The 24,487-nt window shown below is 52.5% G+C and overlaps 2 protein-coding genes and 2 long non-coding RNA genes across 5 annotated transcripts in view; 1 reads left to right on the forward strand and 3 right to left on the reverse strand.

Moving 5' to 3' along the window:
• Positions 1-6,923, reverse strand: part of ARHGEF17 (Rho guanine nucleotide exchange factor 17) — a 184,099-nt gene extending 177,176 nt beyond the window's left edge. Inside the window, exon 1 of the mRNA XM_083436021.1 lies at positions 293-6,923. Within this exon, the coding sequence (XP_083292147.1) occupies positions 293-4,180 (3,888 nt within the window). The 5' untranslated portion in view covers positions 4,181-6,923. The remainder of the gene's footprint in view (positions 1-292) is intronic.
• A 2,268-nt stretch (positions 6,924-9,191) lies between these two features.
• LOC310675861 overlaps positions 9,192-24,487 on the reverse strand; it is a 187,243-nt gene continuing 171,947 nt past the window's right edge. Inside the window, exon 2 of the long non-coding RNA XR_014510253.1 lies at positions 9,192-10,910. This is a non-coding gene — a long non-coding RNA (uncharacterized lncRNA). The remainder of the gene's footprint in view (positions 10,911-24,487) is intronic.
• LOC310675886 overlaps positions 12,364-24,487 on the forward strand; it is a 217,881-nt gene continuing 205,757 nt past the window's right edge. The window contains exon 1 of the long non-coding RNA XR_014510282.1: positions 12,364-12,489. This is a non-coding gene — a long non-coding RNA (uncharacterized lncRNA). The remainder of the gene's footprint in view (positions 12,490-24,487) is intronic.
• The window catches only part of P2RY6 (pyrimidinergic receptor P2Y6), a 47,678-nt gene continuing 36,419 nt past the window's right edge, over positions 13,229-24,487 (reverse strand). For both annotated transcript variants that reach the window (XM_083436749.1, XM_083436750.1), the window contains exon 2: positions 13,229-15,307. In XM_083436749.1, the coding sequence (XP_083292875.1) occupies positions 14,283-15,251 (969 nt within the window). In that variant the 5' untranslated portion in view covers positions 15,252-15,307 and the 3' untranslated portion in view covers positions 13,229-14,282. The remainder of the gene's footprint in view (positions 15,308-24,487) is intronic.

Genomic DNA, 24,487 nt, shown 5'->3' on the forward strand with positions numbered 1-24,487 from the left:
ATCTCCATGCAACTTTTGCAAGGAGCCCTGGATCCTTCCCCAAAACGTTCCACTGACAACCAATTCCGTGGTGCCAAGCATCTCGGGATGTCAGTTTCCAGCACAGCAAGCTGCATTTATAGGTGCACCAAAGTTCAGCCACGCTCGAAAGCAAGTGGGGACTCCCAACCCCACGCCACTCAAGCCCAGATCTTGCAACTCCATCTACAAAGGTGGAATCCTCCCTCCCCCCCCAAAAAAGTCAGGATGAGAGCTCTTAGCCCCTACCAAATCAAAATATCTTACAACTCACCACTTGCGGCTTGTTCCTGGCCAGGCCGGCGCCCGGCTCCTCATGATGCTTCGGGCACCTGGGCAGTTTGGGCTCAGACGTGGTCGGCGTGGCGGGCGAAGATCTGGGCGTATCCACCGAGCCGGCAGAGGGCAGCTCACCGAGGGCCAAGATGTAGTGTTTAGTGACGTCTTCCAACGAAGGGGTTTGGAGGACTGGGTAGGGTTTCGTGAGCAGGCGAGGGAGGTCCGGCGTGGCCCCGTGGACGTTCTGGCTCAACGGAGGGGGGGTGTTGGCGCCCGTGATGGGGATGAAGGTGGCAGGCTCGCTGGCGTGGCGGGTGTGCTTGGAGGGCGGCCTGGCTCTCCCCAGAGCGGAAGGGGCGACGGCAGGGGGCAGATCGGGGTCTTCCGCCCGGCCCTCCTGCGAGCTGGCCCTGTTGCTGCGCTTCTTTGAGCTTCGGCGGACAATCCTGGGTGACAAGACCTCGGCCAGCTTCGGGTCGAAGCCGTAGCTCGGAGCCACGTCGGCCATGTCGCCCTCTGGAGCCGCCGGCAAGATGTGCTCGGACTGGGAGTACAGTTTCCCGCCATCGGCCTCCCTCACCTGGTCCGACAGGATGGGCTCGCTGCTGGAGGGAGGGATGCTCTGGTCCATCTCGCTGATGGGCTCCCCGGGGCCGTCAAAGCCAGCGCCAGACAGCTCTCCCCGGCGGCTGGGGTCGCTGAAAGACTTCTTCTTGATGGTCTTCCCGTTGCCCTTCTCGTCGATCACTTTGTCCAGGGCGCCGGGCTGGCTGACGATGTTCTGGATCACGGTGCTGTAGTCTTTGACGCCTTCGCTGCAGACCGACAGGTCGCTGGCGGCACTGGCGGCGCACTCGGAGAGAGCGACGGCAGAGGCCTCCGGCATCCCCGACTTGGAGCTCAGCGACCCCAGGAGGTTACTGTCCACCGAGAAGTTATTTGCGTCGTCCGTGAGGGAGGACCTCCTGTGCGGCATGGGGTCGCTCAAAGACCGGTAGGCCTCGCCGTTGGAGTCGCCGTTGCTCCCGCTGCTGGACTCGGAGGTGCCGTTCCCCACCGACGGGAACTTCCTACGCCGGCGGAGAGCACTGGGCGTAGAAGGCGCCTCCAGCGTTGCCTTGGCGTTGGGAAGGGCCTCTTCGGTGGTGCCCAACTTCTCGCTGTTCACTTTGGCTGTGTGGTTTGGAAAGCTCACCGCGGACAGGCCGCCTTCACTTCCTCTTTGGTGCTTCCAGGCCGCAACCGACGGGTTAAGGTAACTGTAGGCAGGGCCTGTTTCGGGCTCGGTTACGATGCCTTCGTCCGTCATGCTGGATTCAGGACCTGAGAGTTCCTCCAAGGACTTCCCGCCAGACAGGTTCCCTTCGGAGTCCGCCTTCCGCAAGCCCTGCCCGCGGCCTTCTTCCGCAGCTCCCTCCTTCCACGTTTCCACATCCTCTCCTTCGCCTTCCACGCTTCCCACGTCCTTTTGGTCCAGACCGAAGTTGTAATCGTGCTGGGAGCCGATCTTGCTGATCTTCTCGAAGACCTGCCTGGCTTCTTGGATGTACTGGTCTTGGATGACAACGGGCAACTCGCCGTCCCGGCCAATTTCACGGCCGCAAACGGCATCTTGGTCGCTGGCGTTGGTGAGGAGGAGCTCGGAGGAGCTCTGCTTCATCGCGCTCTGGTGGAAGAGCCTGCGGGGAACGGGTTTGTCCGAATAGGTGAAAGACTTGGCCCGCCTCAGGGTGGCTGTGAGGTCTTTCAGAGTCGGCCGGCTGCCGCCCGGTGCCCACCGGTTTGGTGGCTGAGCCTCGCTTTGGGTTCTACTTACCAGCTGCTGTCCAGCCAGGCCATACTGGTAACTTCTGCACCTGCCGCCACCAAAGGCCTCTTCCTCCTCCTCCTCGAGTTGGCTGGCTCTGCCGTCCTTCCTGCTGGCCTTCAGATCCGAGAGGTCCGACTTCAGGAAGCTGAGCAGCGCCAGCGTCTCGGTCGCAATATCCGGGTTCGACATGGACTTCCTGTTCCGGGACTTCTCTGTTGCCTCCAGGCCGACGCCGCGCAGGTTCTCGTACGGAGGGAAGTCCTGCTTGGCTCGGACGATCCCCAAGGGGAACTTGGGGCGGGCGCGGACCTGAGCCTGCAGCCGAGCCAGGCTGTCGCTTTGGTTGAAGCTCGGGGAGCGGAAGAGGCCCGGAGCCCCCTGCGAGGCCCTGCCTTGGCCAGGCCAGGAGGCCCCAAACTGGTCCTCCTCTTTCAGCGTCTCGGTGCTGGAATACCTGCTGCTGCTTCGCGACCCACAGGGGCTCGGGGAGAAAGGGGGGATGTTGACTTTGGAGACTCGGGAGACGAGCGGGAGAGTGGGTGCTGAGGAGAGGGGCCCGTGGGTGCAGAGCAGGGAGCTGCTGCTGCCGCCGCCGCCTTCCAATGGGCCTCGACCCAAGATGGGGCCCTCGCCTGCAGCTTTGGTCTCGCCCAGCAAGCTGGCGGTGGCTGAGGCCTTGACCTCGGGAGACGGCCTAGTCCTTTCGTCAGAGGGCAGCGAGAGAGTCTGTGCCAGGTCCTCCTGGGCCTTGAGGTACCACTCCATCCCCGCCACCAGCCCATCGCTGCCCGAGGCCTCTTCTCGGGGCAAAGGGTCCTTCTTTTTCTTCCGGAGGGAGCGCTTCCTGGGGGCGCCCAGGCGGTTCTCCTCCTCGCTCCCCGAGGACCTCTCGTGGGGAGATCCGTGCCAGCCGTTGCCGCCAGGGGGGGAGCAGGCAGCCGGCTGGGGGGCCCCCTGGGGCCTGGCCATCAGCTCCTCCTCGCTGCTGGAAATCTCCCCTGGCCTGAAGTTGCTGCTTCCACCTTCGCCCAGGAGAAGGACGGCTGGAGAGGACGAGGAGGAAGAAGAAGAGGACGAGGCGGCAGCTGGCAGCAGCGTCCAACTATGCCAGGAATGTAAACTCTCCCGAAGTGGCGGCGGCTGCGGCAACTTCTCCGCCTCGGTCTGGGGGGCGCCCCCGGCGGGCAGGCGGTGGGTCCGAAAGGGGATGCAGCTGCGCGGGGGAGGCGTCGGGGGGGCCTCCCGGCGCTGCTCCGCGACGCGGGGCTTCTCTTCCTCCCTGCGCCCGGGCGCCGCCCCATCGGGCAGGAGGCGGGGGGCGCCGTCAATGCTGCCCGGCAGGTGCCCCAGCTCCCCGCCTTGGTCTTGGGGGGCGCGCGGTGTCGCGCCTTCCTCGACGGCGTCGCCTCGGGGGCCTCCCTGCTGTTGCCGTCGAAAGCCGTCTCCGAAAAGTTTGCGCATCTCGGTCACGCTGGGCCAGTCGAGCGCCGCGTCTCCGCCTTTGGGGGGCTCGCTCAGTCCTTTCCCCCGAGGAGGAGGCGGAGGAGGAGGCTGCTCGGCGGCGGCGGCGGCTGCCGGCGTCTCATCGGCGGGCCGAGCCGCCTGGTCTTCCCTGGCCCCGGCGCAGGTGGAGGAGCCTCCTCTCCCCGCGCCCGGCTCGCTCTGGGGCGCGCAGAAGCGCCGCGAAAGTTGGCGCACCGACGGCGACAGGCTCCGCAGGGCTCGGCCGCCCGGCAGCGGCGTCGGAGGAGCAGGATCCGGCCCGGGAGAAGGCGAGGAAGACGAGAGCTTGGCGACGCTGCGGGAGACGCTGAACGAAGCAGCTCGGCTGGGCGATCGCCGTCCGATGGGCTGTGCTGGCGACGGCGGCGGCGGCTGCTGCGCCCTGGCGCTTGGAGGCTGACCCTGGCACGGCTGGGCGCCCGGGCGCGCCGCCGCCTCCCGCTCCCCCCGGGGGCCGCCGATGCCGCCGCCTCCTCCGGCCCGCTCCTCGGGCCCGATCCACCTCTCGAGGCGCTTGCACGAGGCGCTCCGGGAAAGGGGGCTTCTCCTCCCGGCCTCCCCCTCCGCCATTGTTTTTACGCGCCCAGCTTTCCAAAGCCACCCCCGGAATCGCCCCCTTCCTGGCTCCCCCTCTCTCTAAACCGTCCGGGGCACCGCGCCGGCGCCCATCCGCGCTTCCTTTCCGCCGTGCAAAGAAAGTGGGGGCGGCCTTTTTTGGGGGGGGGGGGTGGAAGCGGCAGAGAGAGAGAGAAGCAGATCTTGCAGCGGCCAAACTTCCAGGCAAGTTCGCACAGTTTTGCAGTTCAGTTTGAAGCGGGGCGGGTGGACGGCTGCAGCAGCAGCCCGCGCTGGATTTTGCAACAATGCACAAAAAGGGGAGGAAGGGAGATCGCAGCCTTGCAGATTCGCTTTTTCCTTTTGCTCGATCCAGGTTCCCGGAGGAGGTGCAACCGCCGTTTCCCCACCACCCGCGACCCGGACTTCTGGTTCTTTTCCTTCCCAGAAGAAGAAAGAAGATCCCGGCGGCTGGAGAAGCGGAAGGAAAGCCGAGGGTGATGGTTGCGACGCCAAACTTTCAGGCCCAGGAATCCGGCCGGCCCGTCGGATTCAACGGGAGAGCCCCCCGCCGCATCTCAGTACGAAGAAGCGCCCTTCCAAGTACGCGCAGGAATTCTCCGGGGTTGGTGGGCCGGGGGTGGGGGTCGGGGGTCCCTTCTCGCCATCGTGCATTTTTTAAAAAAAATAAAATAATTTACAAAAAGTAATTTTAAAAAATGGTTGCAGGAGCCCCCGGCGGCGTTGCAAACGGCATCCCGTCTTACTCTCTCCAGCCGTTTGTTTGTTGTGTTTATTTTTGCGTGGTTCTTTTTTCCCTCTGCCTTTTTTTTTTTTTTTTAGCATTTCACATAAACTTTCCCCCTCAAGAGGCGTGGTTTCTTTTCTTTCTCTTTTTTTAAAAAAAGGAAGAAGAAAAGGGGGATGGTCTTTTGCAAAGCAAAGTCTCTGGGAACATTTCTTGTGCAATTAAAAAGGGAGAGAGAGGAGGAGGAAACGAGGAGTCACCCCCCCTTTGTCTCTTCGGAAGGGATATTATATTTCGACTTCCAGGTCTTGCAAGCCGCGAGACCCTGAAACCTGCAGGAGCAGGCCTCGCAACCGCCATCCTATGCAAGGCTTGTTTCTAGGGGCATAGGATCGGGTTGTGCCAGAGCGTTGCGCTGCGAGAGTCGGTTCTGCAAACAAGCGAACTTGAAGGCAGCTTGCTAGGCGCAGGAGGATCGTAAAAACTGCTTTCTGGATCTGACCCCAGGACTTCTCTAAGCCAGCATCTGGCTTCCCACAGTGTCCTGCCAGACGCTTCAAGGAAGAAAGCCTGGAAGTGATTGCTCCCTCTACGCTTGCTCCCCAGCAAACTGATACTCAGAGGTAGACTGCTCCTTCACAGGGAGCTCCTCCGTAGCAATAGCCGTGACAAAAAGCCATTGGTGGGCCTGTCCTCCGTGGATGCGCTGGCGGTGCACTCCAGCGGGAGCATCTCCTGCACCGAGTTGCCCCCAAAGCGAATCTCCAGCTGGGTTATGCCTTGTGAGTTTTGTCAGTTCCCATTTCTCTGTTTAGAGGATGTGGCTTTCTGATCTGGGCCAAATCGGAGCTCTTCCTTTCCAAGGCTCCCTCCGTTTTTGAGGTAGCAAGTCAGGAACGGAAAGGGTGTGTGATCTTTGCTCCCTCTGCTGAAGTCGGTTCCAAAATTCCCATTGACTTTAATGGGCTAGGACTGCAGCCAAATATTTTAATAGTGTTGTTGCTTTTAACTCGTAAGGCCTGGGAAAGCCCATTTCCTCTGGAAGCAATTTGGGCACCATCTACCGATTAAACGCCAGCAACTGTGCAGCTGTCTTCACTTGTGTGCATATACCTATGTATACATGTTTGCTCTCTTCCCTGCCTTTCTGGGGTAGGATATAAATAGACCCATTTCACAGGCAGGAATCGAGAGTGAAATAAAACGTTTCCGCGTGTTAGGGAATCCTTTGGCCGAACCAACGTTTGAATCCAGATCTAAATGCAAACTTGCAGCTGGTGTTTTTGGAAGGAGCAAATGAGAGCGCTGGGTGTACTTTTAAGAAACGTGGTTTATTAATTTTACTGTTTTTAAAGAACTCGGTTCTCTTCTTGGGCTTGCTGTATTCCGAAGAGCAGAACTGAGGATGCGAGGACGGCCGTTCAAAGCAAATAGATGCAATTGGTCTCAAAATTTACCCCTGAAAAAGAGGACATGTTCTGGGGGGGGGGGAGGGGACACATGGCAACCCTACTTGAATGCAATGACTGCTCTAAGGCATCCATGTTTAGCATAGGTATCTTTCATTGAAGACACACTTTCAAACATTAGCTGTCAAGTGGTCTGCAAGGCTGCAAGTCAAATAAAAATGGACTTTTCATCAAGCATGAATGAGAAGGTACGGTTGCAGAGGCGCATTCTGGGAAAGCTTCACCTGTTGGTTTCTGCCTGTTGTATGGGTCTTTTTTAAATAAAATAAAATTACGAGCACTGTTGCTCATTAAAAAACACTTTTGCACCCACAGGAGCGGGCTATGTGTCGAAAGGCAGACCAAACAGTTCAACACTGGGTGCATTAGCTTGCAAGCACATGTCACTTTTGAAGCACCCTCAAAGCACATTCTTTCCCGCAAAGAATTCTGGGAGCTGTATACCTTGCAGAACTACAGTTCCCAGACGCCCCTTCTCAAACTACAATACCCAAAATTCTTTGGATGGTTGTGTGTGAAATGTGTTTTAAATGTATACAGTGCGTACAGTGGTACCCCGCAAGACGAATGCCTCGCAAGATGAAAAACTCGCTAGACAAAAGGGTTTTCCGTTTTCTGAGTTGCTTCGCAAGACGAATTTCCCTCTGGGCTTGCTTCGCAAGACGAAAACGTCTTGCGCCTTTTTTTTTAAACCGCCAATGCATTCCTATGGGAAACCGTCAATACACATTGGTGCTTCGCAAGACGAAAAAACTCGTAGAACGAAAAAACTCGCAGAACGAATTAATTTCGTCTTGCGGGGCACCACTGTATGTCGCCTCATCTCAGAGCACCCCCAAGTTGCCCCCTCCAGACGCCATGATGGGAGTTGCAGTCCCAAGTAGGCATCTATTGCACTTATATCCCCTCTTTTTCTCTCCCCAAGGAGCTCAAGGTCGGCACAGGTGGTCCTTGTCCCCCTCCTCATTTTATCTCCACAACATCCCTGTGAGGTAGAATAGGCTAAGAGGCAGAGGCTTGCCCAGGAGGAGCGTTGCCGCGGACAAGTGGGGATGAAAACCCTGCTCTCCCGGATCCTTGTCTGGTGCTCTGACCACTATACCATACTGCCTCTCATCTCTCAATACCTGGAGGGCTCCAAGTTGGCAGAGGGAGCTCCAATGAATTCACTTATCTGAAATAAATCAATATCTTTCTCCTTTGTATCACATTCTCCCTCTTATTCTACTTCCTGCAGCAGATTTTGGGCTGTAAGCTATGTCGGGCCATGTTTGGCTGCAGGGACTGATGAGAGTCGGGGGTCCGTCAGCGTCTGTAAGAACACAGGCTGCCTGCCTGGGGTAGCTCAGTTGGTAGAACACGAGACTCTTAAATCGCTGGGTTGTGGGTTCGAGTCCTGTGTTGCATTGCAGGGGGTTGGGCTACATGACCGTCAGGGTCCCTTACAGCTCTATGAATCAATGAATCCTCATCGCTGCCCTGTAATATACCCGTGACTGGGAAGAAGAAGAAGAAGAGTTTGGATTTGATATCCCGCCTTTCACTCCCTCTAAGGAGTCTCAAAGCGGCTAACATTCTCCTTTCCCTTCCTTCCCCACAACAAACACTCTGTGAGGTGAGTGGGGCTGAGAGACTTCAAAGAAGTGTGACTGGCCCAAGGTCACCCAGCAGCTGCATGTGGAGGAGCGGAGACGCGAACCCGGTTCACCAGATTACGAGACTACCGCTCTTAACCACTACACCACACTGGCTCTCTGGGAGGGCGACATCTCTGTGGCCTGGAGCTTCTCTGGGCTGGCTACTACTTCCGCATGGTTCTGGCAGGTCCCCTGCAAAGGTTTGTCAAGAATGAGCCATCAAGGCATTCCAGGAACACCCAAAGACTCTTGCCTGCTGTCAATGAGTTACTGATTAGACGCTGTGCTCCCCATCTCTGATCTGAACCGATGTTCTCTGCTGGTGGCATTCACTGGTTACACTATAACCAAACAGCATCTCCTGTAAAATGCTCCAAGGTCTGTTTTTTGGGAGAGCAAAACAGCGGTTCCTCTGGTCCACACTTTCAGCCACACCAATTTTTTTATGGATAAGAAATACATCGGTGGGGACGGATGACAACAACAACTAGCTGCTTCTCTGAGGCTTTTAACCATTATCCGAAATAGGACGTCCCTATTTTCATCAGAGAAATGTTACCACAGAAAGGGACGCGGGTGGCGCTGTGGGTTAAACCACAGAGCCTAGGACTTGCCGATCAGAAGGTCAGCAGTTTGAATCCCCGCAACGGGGTGAGCTCCCGTTGTTCGGTCCCTGCTTCTGCTAACCTAGCAGTTCGAAAGCACACCAGTGCAAGTAGATAAATAGGTACCACTCTGGCGTGAAGGTAAACAGCGTTTCCGTGCACTGCTGGCCAAATCAAGGAGGGGAAAGCTCTCGACTACTCCTAGCCAGGATGGCTTCACTCTGCCTCTATAAGTGGGAGAAAGCAACACTTCTGAATTCCAGCTGCTGGAAAACACAGGAGGGGAGAGGGCACCCCAAACATTTCAGCCCCTCCTAAGTACAATTGCCGCCACTTCCAGTCTTCAACAACCCGGCGGTGCCCTCCAGACATTTTGGACTACAACTCCCACCATCCACCGTCATGCCGGCTGTGGATGATGGGCTTTGTATTATCAGGCACCCCAGAGGATCAAATTGTTCCACACAAAAAGCTATTGAATCTAGAGTCGCCCACCACCACCACAAATGCTGTACAATTTACTTTAACCTGTGTGCACAAAACAAAGCTGGACAACACCACAACATGTGAGAGGTGCAAGCAGGAGAAATCTCTTTATTTAGAGAGGACCATAGGAAGTTATACAAACACTGTTCCCTGCCCCAAGGAGCTTACAAAGACATTCTCAAAGGCATTCACAAACCCTCAACCCACAACAGCAAACAGCAAGGACACACAGGAGGGGGGAAATTTAAGCGAGACAGCTAGTTATTTATAGAGCTGAAGCTTGAAAGGAAAAAAGTAAATACTGGGAACATCTTGCAAAGGGAGGCGTACTATTTTGCAGCATTCAAATTCACCTACTTGGGTACAGAGACAGTTTGCAAAGCAAGGCGTGGCTTACTCTGAAGCGAGAGGGAGGCATCGACAGGCAGAGAGCAGCCCCCCCAGATCTGCATTTCTGAAATGAAAAATCACAACACCAGCCATGGGCCCAGTGAGCCTTGAACAAGCTCAGTAGGTACAGAAAGGAAAAGGACTGGGAGGAGGAGGGGTCAGAAGATGGAAAGGGAACAGGGCTTCGTGAGCGGGGAGAATCTGTGGCAGAGAAGTACAGAAGTGGAAGCAGGCCAAGAGGCAGAGATGAGTCCTACGTGTCTCTCCCTCCTGCTGCAACACACTCCCCTTCCATCCTAGTCTCCCCAGAGCTGTCAAGCGTCCCTTATTTGGCGGGACAGTCCCTTATCCCAGCACCATCTCCCGCTGCTGTCCCTTATTGATGATGTCCCTTAGATTTCCCAGGTTTCAAAGGAAGCAGCTCCTCTCCCTCCCTCCCTGCCGGCCAGGGAGGAGGGAGGCTCCAACTGTGTTGCTTGGCTGCGTTGCTCACCCAATAAGAAGTCTAAGAATGACTGGGGGGTGGAGCTTGCATGCCTTGTGCTGATCAAATTGCCTGGGGACTCGCCTTTGCTCAGCGCTTCCCAGCGGAGAGGTGATGGTGGTTTTCCTTGAGGCTTGAGGCTTTGTTTGGCTGCTGGCTGGGCTTTCTGCCTTTGGCTCAGAGGGGCTCAGAAGCTGAACATACCTATGCCTGGAAAATCCCTTATTTTGGCTGCTGATCCCTTATTTTTGAGGCTGCGGGCCCCTTATTTTCATATCTGTAAGTTGACAGCTATGGGTCTCCCAGTACTAGAAGAGGCATGCAGAGGGCGGAGGAGAGGTTGGCTACATGCAGGCGCAGTCTCCGATTGCTTCGAGAGGACTTGGATGGCTGTGGGGTGGAGGGGACTTTCAGTCTTGGCAACTGATCCATGGGTGACCCAGGCCTACCGGGGATGCGCTGCTGTGCCCATTAGGCCTGACACTCCACTCAGTCTGTGCAGATTGTGTTCTTGCTAATAAGGAGTTAACTCCTACTTGCACAGTGCGATTTGCTGCTTTCTCGCTCCTGACAGGCCCCAGGGCTGAATGTGGCCCTCCAGTCCTCTTCATCTGGCCCCGGGGACTCTCCTCAGGCTACACCCCCCCTCCCCAGCCGCACCCAGCCCAATCCCTGCTTTGCTTATCCCATTAATGTCTCTGCCTGATTTTCAAATGCGTCCTCCAACTCTGATGAATTCTTGCTTGCCTGGGAGATGGATGTTGTGTGTGGAGAAGAAAGTCTGGAATATAAGAGGTCAAAATCATATAGATTATCTTGCCCCGCACCCCATTTTGCTTCCGGACCCACCCATTCCTGGAATGTGGATCCTGTAAGGTTGCTCAGAAGGATTTGTGGCTGTTGGGATGAAAAAGGTACCACACAACCTGGAATACCTCAGGAGGAGGGACTGAATTACCTAGCGGAAGCTGCAACACTTCCTGCTGGGTGGTACTTAACGCCTGTAAAATTGGCAAAGATATCTCATAATAGTGATGATTTATGTTGGAAATGTAAAGAGAAAGAAGGTACTTTTTATCATATGTGGTGGAGCTGCCCCAAAGTGAAAGACTTCTGGGAGAAGATTTATAATGAATTGGAAAAATATGTTGAAATATACATTTAAGAAACCAGAGGCCTTTCTTCTTGGAATAACAGGTCTGGAATTGCCCAAGAAAGATGTTAGACTGTTTTTGTATGCCACAACAGCAGCTAGAATTTTGTTAGCTAAGAATTGGAAAACACAAGAAGTCCCAACAGTGGAAGAATGGCAGATGAAGATGATGGACTTTTTGGAGCTAGCCAACCTCACCGGAAGAGTCCGCGACCAGAAGGAGGAGGAGGACTACCAGGAGGAATGGATGCAATTCAAAGACTATTTAGTTAAATATGTTAATTGGAAACATTTGCAAATACCAGATAGGCTTAGGATTTAAATATGTGATGTTAGAGAATAACATGTTTAAAGTTAAAATGAAAAGAAAGAAAGATGTTAAGTGACTAAGTTAATTTTATGAGAAAATTGGTTTTGGAAAACTGTTACAATGATATACACTGAAATTCACCCAGGGGGATTTGAGGAAGTCACTTAATAATGTTACTAAGATTGGATTAAGTACAATTAAGATGTATGTTTGTTTGTTTAAAAATTTTGGAAAATCAATTTAAAAAATTGGGGGGGGGCCACTTCCTGCTGGGGGGTAGGAGAGATGCGCTGCAACATTTTGTTGCAGGTAACACTTGTTCCACATGCATTTGGACAAGGAATGAAATAGTAGTTGAAAGCAAAGGGCAGAGAAAAATACATATGGGAAGATTGGCTCCGGTGGGTGGGTTTATTATTTCCATTTATTGTATATTCCACCTTTTTCTCCAAGAAGCTCAAGGTGGTTCTCCCTGGATTTCTCCCTGGATTCGAACCCTGGTCTCTCAGGTCCTAGTCTGACACTCCAAGCACCACACCACACTGGCTACCATGGGGCTGCCATGAATGGCACCCTTCCTGGCATTGTTGGGTTTGAAAAACAGATGCAGGTTTGCCAGGGAGAAAGAACCACATCGGTTCTTAAGACCGGCTGGATCTTGCAAGGAGTCCTCCTGGCACAGGTGAAGTAAAGGTAAAGGGACCCCTGACCATTAGGTCCAGTCGTGGTCGACTCTGGGGTTGCAGCGCTCATCTCGCTTTATTGGCCGAGGGAGCCGGCGTACAGCTTCCAGGTCATGTGGCCAGCATGACTAAGCCACGAACCAGAGCAGGGCACGGAAACGCTGTATACCTTCCCGCCAGAGTGGTACCTATTTATTTACTTGCACTTTGACGTCCTTTCGAACTGCTAGGTTGGCAGGAGCTGGGACCGAGCAACGGGCGCTCACCCCGTCGCGGGGATTTGAACCGCCGACCTTCTGATCAGCAAGCCCTAGGCTCTGTGGTTTAACCCACAGTGCCACCCGCGTCCCTAGGCACAGGTGAAACCAGCGTGCAAAAGAGCAGACAGGTAAACTGAGCCAGGGCAATGGGGCAAAGCAAACTGGCTGGGGGTGGAAAATCTCAGATTTGCCCCCTGCCTTAGGCACCACTTTCTGCTGCTAGAACGGCTGCCTTGGGTCAAGCACCTAGCTGGCCTTTTGCTTGGCTGAAATATGTCTTTAAACGGCGACGATGGCTCTGATGTGCCTGAATGGAAAGATGCACATGCGGAAATGCCTACATTTTTATCCTACTTTTCCTTGAAAGGGCTCAGAATAGTGTGCAGAGTTCTCTCCCTCCACCAACCTGGCTCGTCATGGCCTCACAACAACCCTGTGAGGTGCGTTGGGGTGAGAGGAAAAGTGCCTGCAGTACCAAGCGGGAATTTGAACCCAGGGCCCCCCAGTTATTATCGTCTCTCTAACCACTACACCACGCTTCCTACTGTGTTGACTCCAGCACCCTGGTCTCACAGGGACCGACAAGACGCTTATGAGCAGCCCACAAGCAAGACCTGAGCTCAGCAACACTCTCTCCGCTTGTGATTCCCAGCACCTGGTATTCAGAGGCACCGTGGATTTCATGAGGACTAGGAACTTGCTTGATTTACGGGTAAGCAGGGAAAAGAGAAAGCCGGCATTCTTCCGAAGGCCGATTCCACAGCGCAACTCTCTCGTAAGGCTCACAAGGACGTTTCCACACAACTGTTGCACAAACAGGAGCTGGTATATAATAAGCTGAGGTTCCAAGCCTGAAATTTATTACATCTTCTGAAAGAAATGACAACAAATCAATCAACACTGGTGGTTTTTCAACGGGGTCCCGTCAGAGAAACGTGGCGATGGAGGACTCGCCGGACGGGACAACGCCCCATTTCTCAGTTCATCGCAGCAACTTGGGGGGTTTGCATTTATTTGCTGATGTTCGTTGTCCGGTTGGAGATCTGTCGTCGAAGGATCTGTTCACAGCTCATGCTTGGAACCCCCTGATTTCAGAAGGGATCTGAAAGACTAGGACTCCTTTCTCAGTGAAAAGGTAATAATACTGTTTATTGAACAAGGCCTGGGTGACCCCCAAAAGCTTTAAACAATTAAGCGATGACCCCACCCCCCCACCCACTCCCGGTCACCCAGAGCCAATTCAGTCCAACTGGAATATCTCACTAAAGAGATCCTCTCTCAGGATCCTCCCTCCTTCAGCTGACGTAGCCCAGCAGCAGAACAACTGCTCAGCATGCAGAAGGTCTCAAGTTCAGTGTCCAATGGCATCTCGTTTATTCCTGCATTGCAGGCGGTTGGACTAGAGGACCTTTGAGGTTCCTATCCAGTTCTGCAATTCTATGATTTCCAGGTACGGCTCCAGCCAAAAACCCTGGGGATCTGCTGCCAGTCCGGGTAGACAAGACTGCGCCAGGTGGACTGGCAGAGTGACTTGGGGAAAGGTGGCTTCGATGTCCCTGACTTTACGCCAGTCGCATTTCTCCTGTTCTTCCGCCACTCAATTCTGGGTGCATGGCGGTACGAAGGACCATTGGCGCCGGCCACGGGCAGCAAATATCTCCCAAACCAGCAGGAGCGAATCCTCGCAGCCCTAAGGCAAGGAAGGGAGCAGAGCATCCCAGCGGTCCATTGTTCACACAGTGACATTCTCCCAAGGCCTTCCAATAGGGTTGGCATGGCAACCAGAGTTAGGCCTCTGAAGCCGCGCTAGGCCGAGCTCTCCCTCTGGCACCCGGTGCCGCGCAGACGGGGCGTCGCCAACCCTCCCTTGGCACAGGATCACGGACGCTTCCTCACGAGTCGTGCTTCCACTTGGAGCTGACTTTATCCAGCAAGTGGCGGGTGCTCTCGCGAAACTTGCGCTGCGTGAAGTAGAAGAGGATGGGGTCGAGGACGCTGTTCATGCTGGCGAACGGCCGGGTGCACTTGTAGACGATGGCGAAGGCTTGCCGGGTGAGGCAGGGCACTTCGGGGATGGAGCGGATGATCAGGTAGAGCGTCTTGGTGAGGTGGAAGGGGAAGAAGCTGATGGCGAAGACCAGGACCACGATGACGATCATCCGTATGGCCTTGTCTTTCTTCTTGCGCACGGCCAGCCCGATCATTTCGTCCTTCTGGCACAAGATCTTGGTCATGCAGCAGTAGCAGCCCAAGATCGAGACGAAGGGGATCAGGAATCCCGTGACCGTCAAGGTGATCCCGTAAGGGAAGTAGCTGGCAGAGCGGTCCGGCGGGCTCAGGTCGTAGCAGACAGTCCGGTTCCTCTGGATCCCGGTGGCGGCGAAGACAAAGGTGGGCAGGCACTGGGCGACCACCAGGAACCACACGACCCCACAGACCATCCAGGTGAAGCCTTTGCCCCTCTTCTTGTGCCAGGTGGAGAGCGGGTGGCAGATGCCCAGGTAGCGCTGGACGCTGATGCAGGTGAGGAAGAGGATGCTGCCGTGCAGGTTGGTGTAGAACTGGAAGCGCACGAACCGGCAGGTGAAGTCCCCGAAAGGCCAGTAGTCCTTCTGGGAGTAGTTGTAGATGAGGAGAGGCAGGGAGCAGACGTAGAGGAGGTCAGCCACCGCCAGGTTCAACATGTAGATGGTGGTCCGCGTCAGAGACTTGCGCGACAGCCAGATCTGGGCGATGACGATGAAGTTCAAGGGCAGCCCCAGGACGAAGACCACCGAGTAGACCACCGGCAGCAGGATCTGCTTGAACTCCTCGTGGTAGGTGCACGAGTCCTTGCCGGAGGCAGAGGTCAGGTTATCCATGCCGTAAGCTCCTGGGCTTGGATCGAGCCCTGGGTTGTCCTCGAGGCAGCTAGGATCTGTGGGCAAGGCAGAAAGAGGGTGAGATGTTTGAGTCCCGTGCTGAATGCAAAAGATTCCTTAATCAAAATATTCATAAGTTCACGAATATTACTGGCCCAGTGATGGAAAGAAGATAAAGTCCCTAGCAGAGAGGAATATGGCAAATCAAGCCGTTGGACTATGCCGAAATGGCCGGCAAGCTCAGGGACCAAGAAGACCAAAACTTTAATCAAGAATGGGGGAAAAAAATACAATTTACTTGAGAGACCACTGCAGGCAGATGAAAACATTAGCAGGACTGCAATAACACTTGTAATGTAGAAATTACTACTATGGACAAAATGGAGAGACGTAAAACTTGGACGATGAAATAATATACAGTGGGAAAGGTTGATAACAGGACCCATGGGAGCCGGAGAAATCTCTAAATATGGATATGTATTTGGTAATGTACACTTGTAAAATAAAAATTATTTCATTCATAGATAGATAGATAGATAGATAGATATTAAAAACACACAAATTACCGTAATACATTTCCCAATTAACAGTCAATTTACATTATCCCAAAAAAAGGTTTTGAGTTTCCACTGAAATGAGGCTACATTTTAATATTTTAATCTTGTATTTTAAGCTGTATTTCAATCAATTGTTTTTATATTTGGTGTTAGCTGCCCTGAGCCCGGTCTTGGCTGGGGAGGGCGGGGTATAAATATTATCATCATCATCATCATCATCATCATCATCATCATCTTGAGCCTCACATTGGGTGCAAACTCAGCCCTCCAGGTGTTTTGGGACAATTCCCATCATCCCTGACCACTGGTCCTGTTAGCTAGGGATGATGGGAGTTGTAGTCCCAAAACATCTGGAGGGCCGAGCCTGCCTATGCCTGCACTAGTTGATCTTCATAGTCCCTTCCAACTCTACAATTCTAGGATTCTTGGATTCTAATACATGTTTATTTCAGTGGAGGCTGGTCCCTGTAAAAATAAAACCCAGTCAGATCTGTTGCAATTGGGAAAACCATCTCCTGGTTTAACTTTCGCTTGCCAGCAGATGGCACCTGTGTGACGCACAGGGAGATAAAGTCCAGGCGATAAACAGGAAAGGAGGGAGGAAATCAAATTTGTGCTGCACCTGCATCTGAGCTGCTCCTGCTACAGAGTGATGCATCCTCAACCCCATCCATTTATTTATATCCTGCCTTTTTCTCAGGCCGGGACTTGAAGAGGCTTGCAACACAGATCAAATGCAAAAAGCTAAATCCATATGCAATGTATTTGTTAAAAAGTAATTAAATGCCAGAATACGTTGACTGAATTGACTGAAGCAGCATTCGAAAGCCTGCACATTCTTACAATTACAGGTCATGCAAAAAGGATGTCATTTAGTAATATTAAAATACAAACCCAAAAAACACTCCAAGTACACCTAAGTACACGTATCTGCAGGTGTATGTGTGTGTGTGCATATTCTTCTAGTTTACTCACTGCCTCTGTCTCCTTCCCCTGTCTGCCGCCTCCTCTTGTGTCAAATTTACTTCGTTTAATCATTACATTTCTATCCCGCCCTTCGTCCCAAAGGAGCTTGCAATTTCAGATTGGAAGCTCATTGGGGCAGGGACCTATCCCCCTGTTGTTGGCGCAGCACCTTTCCTACCGCTGGCATGTGGATCTCAGAAGGGAGTGCTTTTTGGAGCTCTGAACTCAGTGCAAATCCTGGCGCTGGCCCACTGACGTATCTAAAACTCAAATCGTTTCCTAGGCTGAAACCTTTAGTGTTCCCTGCGGGCCCTCTAGAAAAAAACTGCAGCTGGGTGGCCAGAAGTCCACTTAATCAACACAAAAAGTCCCCAACATCACCACCAACATTATTTCCTGGGGTTCTTACTCTAACCCTTGACCATAAAGTCCCAGGGTGCTTCTTCTGTCTCTTTATGGCGACACTGGTGCTACCCTGAAGGAACAGAACTCAGTGGCGTAGCGTGGGTTGTCAGCACCCGGGGCAAGGCAAGTAATTTGCGCCCCCCCCCCCCCCGCTGCACTGTCCCTCCCCCAGATAGTCCCTCGCTCTCTCTCCGCACCGCACCGCACGCCCGGCACCCTCCCCTCCACCGTGGGCGGCGACCCGGCGGCTCGGATCGGATTCGCACAGCCAGCACTGCAGTGAGAGAGAGTGAGTGAGCCAGGTAGGGGCAGAGAGCTGCGAGTGCGAGCGCGCCCCCCCCAGATGTTGCGCCCGGTGCGGCTGGCCCCCCCTGCACCCCCCACACTACGCCACTGACAGAACTCCAAAAGAAAAGCGATCCGTACCACCTTTGGCAAACGACGGAGCCCAGCAGCATGCAAGGCACATGGGTTTGCAAGCCGAGTCCCCCCCCCCCGTGGAAATTATGATGCATGACACAATTATTAAGGTTAATGAGCTAGAAAAGGCCACAACTTTATTGGTTACAGGTGATGAGTGGTATTGGCTTAGGCATTGGTCCTAACCGGCTACAGTCAGACCTCAGGTTGAATGTGCTTCAGGTTGAGCGCTTTCGGGTTGTGCTCCGCGGCAACCCGGAAGTAATGGAGCATGTTACTTCCGGGTTTCGCCGCTCGCACATGCACAGACTCTCAAAATGATGTCAAAACGTGACCTGTGTGTGCGCAGACGCACCGTCGCGTCTTACGTTCCATTCAGGATGTGAACAGGGCTCCAGAACGGATCCCGTTCACATCCCGAGGTACCACTGTATATCCAACTTCAGCCCATCCGCTTGAAGTCCAGGAAGGGTTAACTACCAGTAGGGGGAGTCCTGCTGAGGCACATCAACTAGGAGCTCCCCGGGGTCACCAATAGAGGGCATGCCTTAGGCCCTCACCTCCCCAGGCTTCGGACAGGGCCACGCCCCCCGGAATCCTTTATCGGACTACCCTTCAGGTGCTACCTCCCCTTTTCCATCTACAGAAATATACCAATGCCTAACCAGGTGGCGCTATGGGTAAAAGCCTCAGCGCCTAGGGCTTGCCGATCGAAAGGTCGGCGGTTCGAATCCCCGCGGCGGGGTGCGCTCCCGTTGTTCGGTCCCAGCGCCTGCCAACCTAGCAGTTCGAAAGCAGTCCCGGGTGCAAGTAGATAAATAGGGACCACTTACCAGCGGGAAGGTAAACGGCGTTTCCGTGTGCGGCTCTGGCTCGTCAGAGCAGCGATGTCACGCTGGCCACGTGACCCGGAAGTGTCTCCGGACAGCGCTGGCCCCTGGCCTCTTGAGTGAGATGGGCGCACAACCCTAGAGTCTGTCAAGACTGGCCCGTACGGGCAGGGGTACCTTTACCTTACCTTTACCTTTAACCACCAATACCCAGAAAGTTGTGATGATTTGCTATGTGGTAGGCGAAAATCAAGTGGCTGGTGCCAATTTGCCAAGTGGAAAAAATTCCTACCAGGCCCCTCAATGGCGACCAACCAAGGTCCATAGCAAGGTCAAGGAACAAAAGCCTTATAGGGTGGGACGGTGGGAAAAACAGGAACAGCTGATGTGCAGCAAAGACGGAGATCCCCAGCCACTTCCTGCCTTTATAGGGCAGGCCACGCCCCCTGAGCCGACCAATTGGCCAGCCAGGAGGTGACACAGCTGGGAATCCTCCCCAATCGCGTGGGGGCTGGCCTCCACCCACCGTGCAGTGGAGGGGCCGTGAAGCCCACCTCCTCTGGAGGGCAGAAGTGGCTTTCCAGGAAAGCTGGTTCTTTTACTGCCTTGCACATCTTTACACATTTCTGTTCCTTGCTCCAACATCTCCCGCCCTCCCCACCCACCAAAACCATCCGCAGCGAGACCATCCGATAGCAGCTAACCACAACCCAAATGAGAAGTTCAAATGGGCAAGAAAAGCCTGACATCATCTCCACCGGTCTTGAAAGACCTTCATTGGCTCCCAGTACGTTTCCGAGCACAATTCAAAGTGTTGGCGCTGACCATTAAAGCCCTAAACGGCCTCTGTCCAGTATATCTGAAGGAGCGTCTCCACCCCCATCGTTCTGCCCGGACACTGAGGTCCAGCTCCGAGGACCTTCTGGCTGCTCCCTCCCTGAGAGAAGTCAGGTTACAGGGAACCAGGCATAGGGCCTTCTCGGTAGTGGCGCCCGCCCTGTGGAACGCCCTCCCATCAGATGTCAAAGCGATAAACAACTACCTGACATTCAGAAGACATCTGAAGGCAGCCCTGTTCAGGGAAGTTTTTAATATGTGACATTTTAGTGTATTTTTCATCTTTGTTGGAAGCCGCCCAGAGTGGCTGGGGAAACCCAGCCAGATGGGCGGGGTACAAATAAATTATTATTATTATTATTATTATTATTATTATTATTATTATTATTATTATTATCCACCACAGGCCTCTGGCTTGCTTTAATTCTTTTTTTTTTTAAGCTGGAAGATGCAAAGAGGTCGGGGAAGTTGTCTTTTGCAGAGAGGTTGGCATTTTGAAACGGCACTGCTTGTGCTAGTCCGCCGGCCGACCTGCAGCCAGGCTAGACACACATGGCTTTTGACACCCTTTGCTCAACCTCATGCATTTTATCTCTTTGCTCTGGCACCAACAGCAGGAAGAAAGCAGTTGTGCGTATGCAGGCGCTAAAGACTTGCACAAAGGATAGAGCAGAAGGCAAAGGCTTTTAGGAGGAGGCACTATATCCTGAGGACTGCCGAAGCAGGAGAAGCTCTCATCTCCTGCATGAATTGGGCCTTCTCAGTGGTGGCGCCTGCCCTGTGGAACGCCCTCCCACCAGATTGTCAAGGAAATAAACAACTACCAGACTTTTAGAAGACATCTGAAGGCAGCCCTGTGTAGGGAAGTTTTTAATGTTTGATGTTTTATCGTGTTTTTAATATTCTGTTGGGAGCTGCCCAGAGTGGCTGGGGAAACCCAGCCAGATGGGCGGGGTATAAATATCATCATCATCATTATAGATTTAGGTAGGTAGCCGTGTTGGTCTGAGGCAGTCAAAAAAATAATAATTGTCCAGTAGCACCTTAGAGACCAACAGAGTTTGTTCTGGGTATAAGCTTTTGTGTGCATGCACAAAACTACATGTGAATAAAAGTATCTGAAGAAGTGTGCATGCACATGAAATCTTATACCCAGAACAAACTTAGTTGTTTATTATTATGTTTATTATTATTATTATGTTTATTATTATTATTATTCTAACGCTATCTAGGCTGGTGGCCATTACTGCCTCCTGCGGAAATGAGTTCCACAGCTTAACGATGTGCTGCATGAAGAGGGGCTTTCTTTAGCCTGCCCCAAATCTTCCCACCTAAATCCTGCGATTAGACACAAACACACACACACAGGGCTCATCCAGACTTCCTGTTGTGCCGCGCTTTCTAGCCACTGTTTTAAAGTTCTGTGTCTGATCTTTTTTCTTTTCCCCAGGAAAACCCATTTGCTGCTGTTGTTTTTTTAACAGCTGAATTGGAGCAGCTGGCAGCCGGCGGAAAACACAGTTGCCGTTTTGCTCCAGTTCAGGGTTAAAAATCCAGGTTTTCCTGGGGAAAGTACTGGGAGAGAAAGAGAGAGAAAATCCTCAGGCACGAGGGTTCTGCGTGTCAGCCTTACGCAGAAACGTTTGAGGTTTACAAGGAACCAGCTTAATAGGGAGCTCCATTCTGCCGACTCTGACCGATGGTTCCACCTAGATCAGTACAGCCTTCACGGACTGGCAGTGGATCACCAGCGATTTCAGGCAGGGGACATCCCCAGCCCTGCCTGGCAAGGCCAGGGGTTGAACCCGAATCTGCCTCCAAGGCAGAGCATATAAACAGGTCAAACTATTTGTCTCTCTGTCTACACTGGCCGTCAGTGGCTGTGTTGGAGTTTCAGACAGTGAATGTTCCCATCCCTGCCTGGCGATGTCAAGTATCAAACTCAGGAAATTAATAATAATAATAATAATAAATTTATTACTTATACCCCACCCATCTGGCTGGGCTTCCCCAGCCACTCTGGGCGGCTTCCAACAAAATATTAAAATACAGTAATGCACCAAACATAAAAAGCTTCCCTAAACAGGGCTGCCTTCAGATGCCTTCTAAAAGTCAGATAGTTGTTTATTTCCTTGACATCTAGTGGGAGGGCGTTCCACAGGGCAGGCGCCACTATCGAGAAGGCCCTCTGCCTGGTTCCCTGTAACCTCACTTCTCGCAGGGAGGGAACCACCAGAAGGCCCTCGGTGCTGGACCTCAGTGTCTGGGCAGAACAATGGGGGTGGAGACGCTCCTTCAGGTATACTGGGCCGAAGCCGTTTAGGGCTTTAAAGGTCAGCGCCAACACTTTGAATTGGGCTTGGAAACGTACTGGAAGCCAGTGTAGGTCTTTCAAGACCGGTGTTATGTGGTCTCGGCGGCCGCTCCCAGTCATAGCTGTCAACGTTTCCCTTTTTTAAAGGGAAATTCCCTTATTCTGAATAGGATTCCTCACAAGAAAAGGGAAAAGTTGACAGCTATGCTCCCAGTCACCCGTCTAGCTGCCACATTCTGGATTAGTTGTAGTTTCCGGGTCACCTTCCAAGGTAGCCCCACGTAGAGCGCATTGCAGTAGTCTAAGCGGGATATAACCTTGCGCATGCCAAGAGGATGCCTCACCCCCAAGCTATGACTTTGCCCCCCCCCCCACTTACCTATAGTTGGATCGGAATCTGCAACTTCAAACCTAAAAATAAGAAGGCAGGCAGCCTCCTGCACCCAGGGCCGGTCTAATTCCTCTGCCCCTTTTCGTTCAAGCAACATTGTGGTTTCAGCTGCAAAGGCCAGGGGGCCGCCCCCCCCCGCCTGTGCCCATGCATCACTTTCACCCGAAATTGACACACCAACCGCTTCCTCCTTTTGCACAAGTTTCGCTCTGAAGTGTCTCCGTCGGGGTTGCTGGCAGAGGAGACGGCCGTCCGTCCATCGCCTGTGGCAATTTGCTGACACATTTAGGGAGGAGGAAGCTGCCAGAAAGCCACCTGCCTCTCTCTCTCTCTTTTTTTTTTAAAATGATATTTATTAAAAGTTTTATAGTTACAGAGGAGAAAGAAAAAAAGAGAAAAAAACACTATATATATATATATATATATATATAGAAAAAAAGAAAAAGTAAAAAATTAAAAAATACATCAAAAAGCGAAAAAGAAAACAATACCTCCACCCAACCAGAGAAAAAACACAAACATTTAAAAACACATCCTTTTTTTACATCTCTATCCTTCAATGGAAGGATGGAAGTGAGAGCTGGACCATAAAGAAGGCTGATCGCCGAAGAATTGACGCTTTTGAATTATGGTGCTGGAGGAAACTCTTGAGAGTCCCATGGACTGTAAGAAGATCAAACCTCTCCATTCGGAAGGAAATCAGCCCTGAGTGCTCACTGGAAGGACAGATCGTGAAGCTGAGGCTCCAATACTTTGGCCACCTCATGAGAAGAGAAGATTCCCTGGAAAAGACCTTGATGCTGGGAAAGATGGAGGGCACCAGGAGAAGGGGACGACAGAGGATGAGATGGTTAGACAGTGTTCTCGAAGCTACGAACATGAACCTGACCAAACTGCGGGTGGCAGTGGAAGACAGGAGTGCCTGGCGTGCTCTGGTCCATGGGGTCACGAAGTGTCGGACACGACTGAACGACTAAACAACAACAATCCTTCAATGACTTATTTCCTCGACCTCCACCCACCTCCCTTTTTTGTATTCTAGTTAATAATTAAGTCAGCAAATCCTATCCATCTTTCACTGCTTACATCTTTCACCTGCCTCTCTCAAATGTTCCTCCTGGGCAGCAGATTTCAAACTCGTTTTAATGCTCCAGCATCTAAGGAATTGCATTTCTTCTTCCCGTCGTTTTTTATTTTATCGGGGTTAGGAAGGATAACGAAAATTAATTGAGGGCCAGGTACTTTTTCAGCAGGAGGCCAGTCCACTGTCCCTCAGACCTTGTGGGGGGCCGGACTATATTTTCTGGGGAGGGGGAATGAACAAATTCCTATGCCCCACAAATAACCCATTTTAAATGAAAGCACACATTCCACTCATGTAAAAACACCAGGAAGGCCCCGCAAATAACCCAGAGATGCATTTTAAATAAAAGGGCACATTCTACTCATGTAAAAACACGCTGATTGCCAGACCATCTGGGAGCCGGATTTAGAAGGCGAGTGGACCGGATCCGGCCCCTGGGCTTTAGTTTGCCTACCCATGGTCTGGTCAAAAGAGATACAGGACTCAGCTATACAGCTGCAAATGAAACACTTTGAATGTGTTGCAAAGTGCAATATATATTTGTGACACCAGGTGGTGAAAAAAAGCATTTCCGCAATGTTTTGAACAGGTGTGTAGATTCCACCGCAGTCTATTTGTCAAATAACCGCACTTGTAAGAAATCCTTCTTTTAGCATAGTGGCAACGAATCTTTGGAACTCCCTGCCTGTACTCGTTTTTGCACCTGCTTAAAACATTTTAGTTGGGCAAGCCTATCCAGTTGGTGAGTTTCAACCTCTAATTTCAAATATTTTTAAAAGGTTTCTACATAGTTCTTAACTCACAGAACCATAGAATGGCAGCTGAACTGAATGAGCCACCCAGAGTGGCTGGGGAAGTCCAGCCAGATGGGCAGGGTATAAAAATAAATTATTATTATTATTATTATTATTATTATTATTATTATTATTATCCTCAGGGTCCCTTCCAACTCTGCAATTCTATGACATCTCACAGATAATAATCGAGGGACACTGGACAGCCAAACTCTGTTTTATAGATTGCTATTGTTCCACCATCTATTTGTTAATTACTCTATGTGATTTGTGCTGCTTTTGCGATGCTCTATTACGGACGCGGGTGGCACTGTGGGTTAAAGCCTCAGCACCTAGGACTTGCCGATTGAAAGGTCGTGGTTCGAATCCCCGCGGCGGGGTGCGCTCCCGCTGTTCGGTCCCAGCGCCTGCCAACCTAGCAGTTCGAAAGCACCTCCGGGTGCAAGTAGATAAATAGGGACCACTTACCAGCGGGAAGGTAAACGGTGTTTCCGTGTGTGGCTCTGCCTCGCCAGAGCAGCTTCGTCACGCTGGCCACGTGACCCGGAAGTGTCTGCGGACAGCGCTGGCTCCCGGCCTCTAGAGTGAGATGAGCGTACAACCCTAGAGTCTGGCAAGACTAGCCCGAACGGGCAGGG

Source organism: Podarcis tiliguerta, assembly GCF_965153285.1.
Source record: "Podarcis tiliguerta genome assembly, chromosome: 4".
NCBI lineage: Eukaryota > Metazoa > Chordata > Lepidosauria > Squamata > Lacertidae > Podarcis > Podarcis tiliguerta.